Source organism: Mya arenaria, chromosome 13 (genome assembly GCF_026914265.1).
Source record: "Mya arenaria isolate MELC-2E11 chromosome 13, ASM2691426v1".
Taxonomy (NCBI): Eukaryota; Metazoa; Mollusca; class Bivalvia; order Myida; family Myidae; genus Mya; species Mya arenaria.
Window position 1 is genome coordinate 59,511,789 of NC_069134.1, and position 13,441 is coordinate 59,525,229.

General features: G+C 35.5%; 1 protein-coding gene across 1 annotated transcript; it reads left to right on the forward strand.

Moving 5' to 3' along the window:
- The first annotated feature begins 562 nt into the window (after positions 1 to 562).
- LOC128212816 (E3 ubiquitin-protein ligase RNF170-like) lies at positions 563 to 8,636 on the forward strand. Its single transcript, XM_052918149.1, has 7 exons — positions 563 to 659; positions 942 to 1,064; positions 1,254 to 1,343; positions 1,702 to 1,856; positions 5,275 to 5,348; positions 5,686 to 5,805; positions 6,543 to 8,636. The coding sequence occupies exons 2-7, from the start codon at positions 949 to 951 to the stop codon at positions 6,816 to 6,818; spliced, it is 831 nt and encodes a 276-aa protein (XP_052774109.1). The 5' UTR covers positions 563 to 659; positions 942 to 948; the 3' UTR covers positions 6,819 to 8,636.
- Positions 8,637 to 13,441: the final 4,805 nt, after the last annotated feature.

Consider the following 13,441-nt stretch of genomic DNA (forward strand, 5'->3'; position numbering starts at 1 on the left):
CAAATTGATATAAAATCAGTGAATTGCATAGCCTTTTACGAAGATTCCAGTCTATAATAATCTTTGTCTGTACAAACACTCATTTCACATTCTTAACACTTTCATTTACAATTAAGTAAAAAGAAAACTCCAACATAGTTCATAGAATATTTTGAATTATTACCTCTATGAAATGCATGAACCATTGTGCATTTAACAGAAGCATTCCTGACGGTTTGCTCTTGATCACAAAAATATATATTCGGATTTCAGTTTTACCGTCATTGTCGGATATCCACGGTTGACGCATTCAGTTACTCTGCATCAATTCGAGTAACCTGAGACAAATTAAAATCATACTCACCGGAGTAGTTCTTTGCCGTGACGCGTCAGCCGTGGGTATAGACATATCCAACGTAAGTGCAATGAAACTGATTTTTATTCAATCAAACATATTATGATAACTAGAATTATATCTAAGTGAATTAAAACCATTATTTATCATTATACGAAAAACACATTCCGTCAAAATGTTCATAAAAGTTTATGATGCATCGGTCACCGGTACAAGGTTGGGTGTAACCTTTAATATTAAACCGGTTTAATTAATTTTAATCAACTAGAAACAAAACGTAAACATTCAAACATTGCATACAAACGAAAAACGAAACCGGTGGAAGGTATTGTTATCCCTTTTCTTTCCAGTATTGAATAATTCGATTGGGAATGGTATTCCATATTGTAAAGTACTGCCAATGTTTTGTAAACATCGTATCAGAAGTGCTTTCCTGTTACACATTTAGTTTTGGACACGTCAACTTTGATGTCAGAAAAATAATTGTTTTAAAATAATAACAGGTTAATTATTATTACATAATAAGGCATCTTAATACTTTCATATACAGTAGATATCCTTGTCAATAACATACATACCATATTTAAATGTACACTATTACTTCTAGATTGTAGATGGCCAGCAGAAACAACCGAAACATGTGGATAGAAGGGATAGGAGATGATGCGCTGTTAGCCGTTGGAGGCTTCTTTGGAATGTTTATTCCCTTGGTGCTGATGGTTCAACAGAGGTTTCAACTTTAAATCATTATGAGTTAATGTGGCTTTGAATCAGAACTTCTATGTATAATTTACTATATGAACAATCCAATAATTATAAATATAGCACACACCTATCATCAATCTACTGTCTAAATATCTACATATAAAATGCTTGTCTCTCTTCTATGCTTTGTAACTGAAATACTTCTTTTATGCAGGCAACGAGACCAGCAAATACATCCGGAGAATGTGCAATTAGCTGAGGAAACTCGGGAGGAAGTTAACCATCAGAGGGCTGAAAATCAGGCGTAAGAATTTGTTCACTCTGTTTAAGTCGATAGCTTAAAAGTGAGATTTCATATATATGGGTGGTGGGAATGAATACAAAAGTGACATTGGCATTTTTACCATTATTACCATCCTGGCCCTATGTATTTTGTGCCAGAAAAACACACAAATTAGATAGATGGTTCAGTGATATATCAATATGTCCCAAGTGTGGCTCATGTAAATATTACCACAAATTATTCACCGAATATTCAAAGAAATTGATTTTGAAATAATGCAAAAATTTGGTGCTCATTCAGTGAAATACATTGCAACTTTACTGTGAAACAAACCATTATCTTCTATATCAATTAAAACCTAGATGTATCACACACACAGTGAGACAGAAGATGCTAACGCACAGACTGAAGGACAGCAGGAGGGTGCGCCTCGTATGAGGCCTGTCGGGGAGAACCATGGCCAACATGACTGTCCAGTCTGCCTTGGGCAGGCCGAGTTCGCCATACAGACAAACTGCGGACACATTTTCTGTGGTTAGAAATGTTCATCATTGAAACTTCACGTTTGATCCATTCCTATAATGGGAGCAAGACAAATCGGCCCCTTACCAAATCGGCCTACTACCAAATCGGCCCCTAAGACGTTTCGGCCCTGCCATTTCGTCCCCTTAATTAAAATGACTCGAGACGTTTCGGCCCCTCAGTGATTTTTAACAGAGACATTTCGGCCCCTTAACTTTATTTTATTTTTATCTTGAGTATAAAGAAAAACATTGTAGGTCGTCTTATAAATGTAAATGAGATCTGTAAATAAGTTGTAAATAACATCTTTAAATTTACAAATAGACAAATATGCATGAAAAACATTGATATGACTGATATAAAAAATATAATTAAAATCTAAATAACTATTTACCCTGATTTTTAATATAAAATGTTAGAAAATCTAAGAAAGTTTATTTGTTATAACTGTTATAATTATTAATTGATCATTAAAGACTTCAAAGAAAATGTGTCTTTGAACCATGCGTTCTTTACAAGGCAAACGGTAAGTGTTGTGGTTGTGAAAAAGACATTCAAAGACGTGTGAATGAATAATTGTCTTTAATTTTTTAATGTTATTTACAGTTGATTCAAGAAGATTTGTGCAATGTAAACACTGTAAGTATATATATTAAATCGTTTCTAAAAGTGGGAGCCATTTGTTTAGTGGGTACCATTTGTTTTAAACATGTTGCTGTGCTACTGTTAAATTTTCGTGTATTGGACATTATTAACGCGTTGTTGTTCTACTTTTATTTTATTGTGTAATGGAATTTTGTTAAAATTTGTAATGTCTGATTCGGATTTTTGTATTGAGTGAGATAAGGTTGTGAGACTGTTGGCAGCATCGAGTCTGCGATACAGGTAGGTGCAAGTAATATGTTTTATAGACACAAAAAAACGTATATATATAAATGTATAACACTATCCAGGTATGGCTATGTTTACCGCTAAGTACTCCCATAACTTATGTAATTTAGATTAAAATGCACGTACCGCCAAAGGTATATCAAAGTTGTTGTCACTGACACTGGGTTTTTATTTTGCAATATTTCCTGATTACACGCGTGTCTGACTTGTGATTCCCTAGTATAAATTCTTTGCTTTGTTTCTTTGTTATGTTTATTGTATCAAAAACGGTAGTGTTTAAACATAATTCTGTAGATCCTTAGGACATACGCGATGTACATATTCTTGTTTCTTTTGTGTTGTATGTACCTTTGCGGTATGTATAACACCGAAATCATTACCTTTTCATATTATACCTTAATATCGATAACATTTTCACAATATTTTTTATCAAACTTATGATAGAATAGAACTTATGTTATTAAGCAAGGTTTTTAAAAATGCCTTTACGTTTCAACCATTAATTTGTTATGTATGTGGTATACTATTGCTCCATAATAATTATAAATCATTATTTTTGACAATTAGTGTCTTATCTATACATAATTAGGAAATAATGTTTGTTTTATAGATATGACTTGCAAACAAGTGACAACTTGATAGTTCCTCAGATATTCTACAACAAATATGCATTTTAAAAAGAGTAAAACAATATATCCGTAATAAAATAATAATATTCTGTTTGAGGTGCGAAGAGATAATTGGTATTATTCTGTAAGTGTGAGAATTAGCGGTTGGGAAAGTCGGAACAAACCTTGTACACGTATTTATAAGCTTGTAAACACAAAGTGTCATAATTCCAACGCCTGATACCCCTGTGGAATGTGACAATTCGCCATAAGACCGTCTGTCTAAAAACACCTTTTAAGCCAGTATGGTTTTGCATACGTATTCAATATAAGATTAATAATAGGTTTTTTTTTCATCCTTACCTGATTTAAAATATAAATTCATAAAATGTATAACTTATGTCTTACCATGTGTTTGTTTATTTATTATTAAATTGTAGTTAATAAGAAGATGTACTGTATATTAGTTCTTATAAAAAATCTGTTTTCTTCTTTTCATAAATCATTATCCATCAATTCAGATGTTTCGCAGTTCGCCACTGCGGAATCGTTCCTTGATGAAACTTTAAATGAAGTATCCGCTCTAGACGCCAGGATCATGGATGAGTGGGACTCATACGATTCGCATGATGTCACCTGCGAGGAGTTCCTGAAAAATGTTGGTGCCATCTACGGCAGGCGATAGGTGTTTGGTCAAGACTGATGTTAGACAATGGACATGTCATTATACATAATATTAGCTACATAGTGTATATGTAGTACATGTATAATATTAAAGATTATTTTTTAAAAAAATGAAGTTTAATTTTTTTTCCTTCAACTCTATTTCGTTTTATAAAAAACATCTCGTGAATAAATCTTTACATGTTTTCAAGTGTACAGATATTTTCTTTAAATCTATTTTTATCTATACCTTTGTATGTATGTATATAGCTTTGTCTATCAAAAGAAAAAAATGAAATTACATGTTTTTTACTTATATTTAGAAATAAAAAAAATAAAATATAAATAAGGGCCGAAACGTCTCGGTAATCAGGGGCCGAAACGTCTACGGGATGGGGACGATTTGGTAAGGGGCCGAAAAGGTAACCGTTTGAGCTAGGGGCTGATTTGTCTGGTAGCCCCTATAATCACCAGTCATACAGGGTAGAAATGGTTACACATACGTAGCTAACATGGGAAATGCTATGGAAAAGGCAATAAGTCATATAATGGATTTAGTTTTTCTTTGTATCTTATTTCTTCATACAGAACAAACACTCTATCAACCATTTCAAAACTTTCAATTGTTGTTTTGCAAACGTCACAATAAACTGTACAGGTATTCATGAATTCAGAATTAGCAATGCTTTGTCAGAAAGTTTTGTCAGATACTACTACCCCGGTATTTGCCAATGTACTTAGCATTTTAAATTATTGAAGCATTGAATGATCCTGGTTTTATGTCCACCCTAATGCATCAAGTAAATTTCAAATTAAGTACAAGGCATTACTGAATATTATAGAACTTGTCAATCAACTTCCCACAGTCATAAAATAAACCGAATACAAATGGCAACAATTTGGCATTTCTTTAAAATTTCGTATGGAATTGGATACTGAAGAGGCCAAATTGCCATCTTAACTGTACATTTTGGCTGGCAATCGGTTCTTATTGACAACACTGCATCTCCTTGGAGTAACATGGCAATGCGATTGTGCTTTGTGCAACTAATTGATGTGTATTATTTGCTTAGTTTAGATGCTTCATAACTTATGTTGAGTGTCTTTTAAAAGTCTAGATCCTAATGTAAAAAATAAATTAGGCTTTCAGAAGGAATTATGGTACATTTTAAAAGTGTATTTTTTATTTCATTACTTGTACTGGTAATCAATTTCATTATTCAATATTCACTCTGATATGTAAAGTTAAACAATGTGTATATATCCAGGTCTGTGTATTGTGACATACTGGCAACATGGGCGTTGGCTCGGAGCTGTCCGCTGTCCAGTGTGCAGGCAAACGGTAATCAGATTAACAATATCCAAGTGGGGAAAGGGAGTTTGATAATGTTTGTAAAAAAGTAACAATGTATGTACCATCTTGAACACACATGTTATCAGAAATAATTGCTTAAAGTACAAACACATGGACATTTTAAAAGTTGTTCTTTACAGGCCAGAGTTCAAATTATATCATTCTCTACTGTCAGAACTATAAATGTAGCAGAATTAGTACAAGATGGTTGTAACTCAATATAAATGTAGAAGGAGTTACAACAGTCTTGCACTAAGCTCTCAAAATATTAGTTATGATTACTCTTTATTCTTAAGTTTTGCTTCTTGCACATTCCATGCTTCAGGTGACATTACTGCTGGTTAATTTTACCCAAGAGGAACACAACAGCAACTCGGCGGACAAACGTCAGATTGTTGACTCCATCTACCAGTACAACAGACGGTTTTCTGGTCAACCAAGGCCGGTAAGTGGAAATTATATGTTCAGCAATCCACATTTAATACTGTCAGACTGAAAAATGTAGTTTTGTAAAAAAATAATTAACCTTTGTTAAATATTTAGTTTGAGAATAACACATTAACAATGCCGAATTGACCTGTAGTGCATAGTTTTTTAGTTTGATGTTTTGTTTGGATGTTGAAGTATAGCTGTTTTATATTTTCAGAGTTTTTTTCCCACCTTTTTGTTAATGGGGCCAGGGCCCTCAAAATTGTGAAATATAATAAATTCTGTGTAATCTACAATCATGGAAGATTATTGACAATCCAAAAGAATACTTTTTTTCACAGAAATTGGACTCAAATTTCACAATCCAAATTTTTTTTTAATTTTTTTTTTATTCTATTTATTTCTCCTTAAATTTTTAACTAGTTTACTTGTTAAAAATTTAAGAAGAAATAAATTAAAAAAAATTGGGATTGTGAATTTTGAGTCCAATTTCTGTGAGAAAAAAAGTATACTTTTGGATTGCGAATGAGACTGAATTTCAGTTCCATTTCAGTCAAAAAGAAACACTATGATATTTACAATAATTCTCATTAATTTAATTATTTATGATGAATATAATCAATTTGTGTAAATTACAATCATGAAAGATTAATTAGATTATTGACAACTTATCCTTAATTGTATTTTTTGACTGATGCTCAAAAATGCTAAGCTTTGTCTTTCTTTTTAATATTTCATCGTATTCTATTTTAGTGGATGGACTACCTTCGAGATTTACCAACATTACTACGTCATCTCTATAGCGAGTTTTTCACAGTTGGTGGACTTTTGTTCATGTTTCGTCTGAGAATAGTTGTATGCTTTCTCATGGCTCTTCTTTACTTCCTGTCGCCATTTGACATTATACCAGAAGCAGTATTTGGAATTTTCGGATTTCTTGATGATTTATTTATTCTTTTATTGTTAGCTATTTACGTTAGTATGATATACCGAAATGTGGTCAGAGATCGAGCTACCGGTGCACAATGATTCATCCTAACAAAATATTTTCATTTCCAGTTTCGTAACCCTGATTTTTAGCGCAATTAAAATACTTTGTTTGGTAGTTTTCAGAAGAAGAAAAAATTCACCACTCAAATGGGTAAAAAACTTTCTGGTCTCATTTTTTTTTCTTTTTTGGCAGTCAGTTGGTTAGAGCCTGCATATTAATTTTTATAAACAGGTGACAAAGTTTTCAGATTTAATTTTTTCTTCCCCTTTTGGGATTAATTTTTGGTGGATTCCTGCAGGTAAGAAATGTGCGAACATACCCAGACAAAATGGCGATGGTTTTAGTTTGTAAATGATGATATTCAGACAAACTAATAATATGAATTAAAAAAGATATTTTGACCTATTTTTTGGCATTAAAATTTTATACCAGTTGTTCTTTGTATTAATGCCATTTACACAGTCCACACTCTTAATGGAAGTGTTTTTGTATACTATAATCATATTAAGTCAAGAATAATATGTACTATGATCTTTTATAATTGTTTTTTTCCCTGTATATTGTTTTGCCTTTGAAATGTAGCTGTATTTATAGAAATATGAACTCATCTGTTAATTATGTACCTGTTTTTGAAACATGGAACCTCCTGTGAAATGTACCTGTATTTATAGAAACATGGATTCACCTGTGATATGTACCTGTATTTATAGAAACATGGATTCACCTGTGATATGTACCTGTATTTATAGAAACATGGATTCACCTGAGAAATGTACCTGTATTTATTGAAACATGGATTCACCTGTGAAATGTACCTGTATTTATAGAAACATGGATTCACCTGAGAAATGTACCTGTATTTATGGAAACATGGATTCACCTGAGAAATATACCTGTATTTATGGAAACATGGATCCACCTGTGAAATGGTCCTGTATTTATAGAAACATGGATTCACCTGTGAAATGATCCTGTATTTATAGAAACAGGGATCCACCTGTGAAGTGGTCCTGTAATTATAGAAACAGGGATCCACCTGTGAAGTGGTCCTGTAATTATAGAAACAGGGATCCACCTGAGAAATGGTCCTGTAATTATAGAAACAGGGATCCACCTGAGAAATATACCTGTAATTATAGAAACAGGGATCCACCTGAGAAATGGTCCTCTATTTATTGAAACAGGGATCCACCTGTATTTATAGTAATAAGGATTTATCTGCCACATATTTATGTTAATAACTGACATTGTGTGAAAAGAGAGTCTAAATGATATGCAACATAGACTGAATATTATGCATGTTTTTGATCAACATGATTTTCTTGTTGTATATATGCTTTCCGGTGATTTATAGAGATACATCTGTGAAATAAACATTATATCTGATTGTTTCAAACAGTGAAATAACAATTTGACATTTTTCACTATTATGGCTTTTGCACGCTTTCCTATCAAACATCAGCACAATGTCACTGATGTTAAATCTGAACTGAAGCAGCGTTTGCATACATTTTGACACACAGTTGGAACTCACTTTGTCAAACTCTGTTATGAGGGTGAGTTTCTTATGTCAAACTGTTTTCAAGGGTTGTAGGTTTAGTAAGACATGTTTTGAATTCGGTTATATCAAATGCTCATTATCTCAAAGTATTTCCCAAGGTCCTAACGACTTCAACATAGCAAGCTTTAACTATATAATAAAAAGAAAAATTCTTTGTTTCCATGTAAGATTGAATATATTTTCACCTCGTCAAAACCAACTCGTGGCTACTCATGAAATAAAGCTTTTGGTTGCTCACTCAGTGAAAGATATTACGATCTTACACTGAAGCAAACAAATATCCTCTATAGTAAGAAACTATATATATATATATATATATATATATATATATATATATATATATATATATATATATATATATATATATATATATTATGCACTTATGGTATTCTGTGAATTTACAAGGGATAACTATTTTAGTAACATAAAAGCTTTTTTTTGTTTTTTTAGCTGCTTAACTGGTTTTGGCAAGATAATGTCTATCAGATATATAAGATAAATTATGAATGTTAATCAAGAAAAAAAACCTTAAAATATATAACTTATATGATAATAGCTTTGACAATCCAATGCAAGAAGCATGTCTGTATTATTATAATTAGTAATAATTAATTACTGTTGCTTTATTTTTCATAGGAAAGTATTCTGCATCAGCATTGATTAAATTTAAATGAGAGCCTTATATGATACACATTTGGGTCCGGTAGTGTCCGGGAACGGCTATTTTTCATACCAACCAGTGTTGATGTATAATGTAATTGTTACGATCCTGTTAGTGGTTTGTCTAGAAACACAAGTATATGGTCTCTTATGCAAAAAGAAACCCCCTGCCCACATTTCAAAAATAATTTAGATAAAAATCTAGCAATAATTAATGTGGGTCTAAAGTAAAAAACATAGTTACGTAATCATTGTTAAAAATTGCAAGTTTAATGGATGCACTTGTGATATACAGTATTTCTAACAAGATTTGAGACAAATATTGTAGCTGCACTTGTTCTATGCAAATATATGAGGTCATCATAAAATATTTCACCTTTAAAAGTTCACAATGATGTTGTTAACAACATTGTTAACTTTAACAAAGTTCTGAACATTCGGCCCAATGAAAGTTAAGATATAAAGAAGTGGAAAATGCAAAAAAGTGCTTGATGTATAACTCTAAATCTGCATGTATTAAGTAATGCTATTTTTGTTAGAAATCTACATTTAAACATGTACTTCAGTGTCTTTTGTGCTACCTTTTTATGCATTAAATAAAAAATAATTTCATTTGTTCTTTCATTTATTGGAATTCCTGGCAAATATTGTTTTCACCATTATGAAAAACTCTTTGATTTATTACTTTTATTTATGTTAACTCATAAATGATACAAGTATTACATAAAATGTGTATTATATTTTATATAACAGGAATTTAACAAGCAATTTCTAAAAAACATATAAAATGTTGTATTTTCAAAAGTATAAAGCTTTATGTGAGAATACTATTCCCAAAAAACTGTTTTGATCTTGCAATGAAATAAAGATCATACTATACTGATGTAGTAAAGTTCAAACCAAGATGACAAAATGGAATTCAGGATGAAATAAAGTTCAAGTTAGTTCATACTATACTCTGAAAATAAAGTTTATACTAAACTGTTGAAAATTAATAAAGTTCATGATGAAATGAAGAAAACATTGTTTTCCAGTCTGAAGAAATAAAACACCTAACTGAAATGCAGAATATTTGTATTTCTATTTGCACTAATTTGAAAAAAAAAGTGAATTCCAAAAGTACAATGTTTTTTGGCCAACTTTTTGGGACATTGGCTCTCAAAACATTTACTGCAAGGCTTTTTTATAACACCTGTTCAACGCATACTGAACAATACGGAAAACTCTATGAAAAAACCTGCGCGACACTAACCGGACAGCATTTCTAGAATGGTGAACATATCAGCCTGACACACATTGGACATCAGTGTCAACATTGTACACAAGGCTCCTTGAAGCACACCTGACAGCAGTGCCAACATTGTACACAAGGCTCCTTGAAGCACACCTGACATCAGTGCCAGCATTGTAAACATGGCTCCTTGAAGCACACCTGACATCAGTGCCAGCATTGTAAACACGGCTCCTTGAAGCACACCTGACATCAGTGCCAACATTGTAAACACGGCTCCTTGAAGCACACCTGACATCAGTGCCAACATTGTAAACATGGCTCCTTGAAGCACACCTGACATCAGTGCCAACATTGTAAACAAGGCGCCTTGAAGCACACCTGACAGCAGTGCCAACATTGTAAACATGGCTCCTTGAAGCACACCAGACATCAGTGCCGGCATTGTAAACACGGCTCCTTGAAGCACACCTGACATCAGTGCCAACATTGTAAACACGGCTGCTTGAAGCACACCTGACATCAGTGCCAACATTGTAAACACGGCTCCTTGAAGCACACCTGACATCAGTGCCAACATTGTAAACAAGGCTCCTTGAAGCACACCTGACATCAGTGCCAACATTGTAAACACGGCTCCTTGAAGCACACCTGACATCAGTGCCAACATTGTAAACACGGCTCCTTGAAGCACACCTGACATCAGTGCCAACATTGTAAACATGGCTCCTTGAAGCACACCTGACATCAGTGCCAACATTGTAAACATGGCTCCTTGAAGCACACCTGACATCAGTGCCAGCATTGTAAACATGGCTCCTTGAAGCACACCTGACATCAGTGCCAACATTGTAAACATGGCTCCTTGAAGCACACCTGACATCAGTGCCAACATTGTAAACATGGCTCCTTGAAGCACACCTGACATCAGTGCCAGCATTGTAAACACGGCTCCTTGAAGCACACCTGACATCAGTGCCAGCATTATAAACACGGCTCCTTGAAGCACACCTGATAGCAGTGCCAACATTTTAAACATGGCTCCTTGAAGCACACCAGACACCAGTGCCGGCATTGTAAACACAGCTCTTTAAAGCACACCAGTCATCAGTGCCAACATTGTAAACACCGCTCTTTAAAGCACACCAGACATCAGTGCCGGCATTGTAAACACCGCTCTTTAAAGCACACCAGACATCAGTGCCGGCATTGTAAACACCGCTCTTTAAAGCACATCAGACAGCAGTGCCGGCATTGTAAACACCGCTCTTTGAAGCACACCAGACATCAGTGCCGGCATTGTAAACACCGCTCTTTGAAGCACACCAGACATCAGTGCCGGCATTGTAAACACGGCTCCTTGAAGCACACCTGGCATCAGTGCCAACATTGTAAACACGGCTCCTTGAAGCACACCTGACATCAGTGCCAACATTGTAAACACGGCTCCTTAAAGCACACCAGACATCAGTGCCGGCATGGTAAACACCGCTCTTTAAAGCACACCAGACATCAGTGCCGGCATTGTAAACACCGCTCTTTAAAGCACACCAGACATCAGTGCCGGCATTGTAAACACCGCTCTTTAAAGCACACCAGACATCAGTGCCGGCATTGTAAACACCGCTCTTTAAAGCACACCAGACAGCAGTGCCGGCATTGTAAACACCGCTCTTTAAAGCACACCAGACAGCAGTGCCGGCATTGTAAACACCGCTCTTTAAAGCACACCAGACAGCAGTGCCGGCATTGTAAACACGGCTCTTTAAAGCACACCAGACAGCAGTGCCGGCATTGTAAACACGGCTCCTTGAAGCACACCTGACATCAGTGCCAACATTGTAAACACGGCTCCTTGAAGCACAACTGACATCAGTGCCAACATTGTAAACACGGCTCCTTGAAGCACACCTGACATCAGTGCCAACATTGTAAACACGGCTCCTTGAAGCACACCTGACATCAGTGCCAGCATTGTAAACACGGCTCCTTGAAGCACACCTGACATCAGTGCCAGCATTGTAAACAAGGCTCCTTGAAGCACACCAGACATCAGTGCCAACATTGTAAACAAGGCTCCTTGAAGCACACCTGACATCAGTGCCAACATTGTAAACATGGCTCCTTGAAGCACACCTGACATCAGTGCCAACATTGTAAACATGGCTCCTTGAAGCACACCTGACATCAGTGCCAACATTGTAAACACGGCTCCTTGAAGCACACCTGACATCAGTGCCAACATTGTAAACAAGGCTCCTTGAAGCACACCTGACATCAGTGCCAACATTGTAAACACGGCTCCTTGAAGCACACCTGACATCAGTGCCAGCATTGTAAACACGGCTCCTTGAAGCACACCTGATAGCAGTGCCAACATTGTAAACATGGCTCCTTGAAGCACACCAGTCATCAGTGCCGACATTGTAAACACGGCTCTTTAAAGCACACCAAACAGCACTGCCAACATTGTAAACACCGCTCTTTAAAGCACACCAGACATAAGTGCCGGCATTGTAAACACCGCTCTTTAAAGCACACCAGACATCAGTGCCGGCATTGTAAACACCGCTCTTTAAAGCACACCAGACATCAGTGCCGGCATTGTAAACACGACTCTTTAAAGCACACCAGACATCAGTGCCGGCATTATAAACACCGCTCTTTAAAGCACACCAGACATCAGAGCCAACATTGTAAACATGGCTCTTTAAAGCACACCTAGCATCAGTGCCGGCATTATAAAAAAAGCTCTCCAAAGCCCACCAGACATCAGTGCCAGCATTGTAAACATGGCTCTTTAAAGCACACCTGACATCAGTGCCGGTATTGTAAACACTGCTCCTTGAGGCACACCAGACATCAGTGCCGGCATTGTAAACACGGCTCTTTAAAGCAAACCAGACATCAGTGCCGGCATTGTAAACACGGCTCTTTAAAGCACACCAGACATAATTGCCAACACTGTAAACACTTATCCTTGAAGCACAAAGGACAACAGTGCCAGCATTGTTATCACGGATCATTGAGGCATTCCTGACAACAGTACCAGCATTGAAAACACGGCTATTTGAAGCACACTGGACGGCGGTGCCAACACTGTAAACATGGTCCCTTTAAGCACAACGGACAGCAGTGTCAGCATTTTTAAACACGCCTCCTTGAAGCACATTGGAAAGCAGTGCCAGCATTATAAACAGGCTTCATTG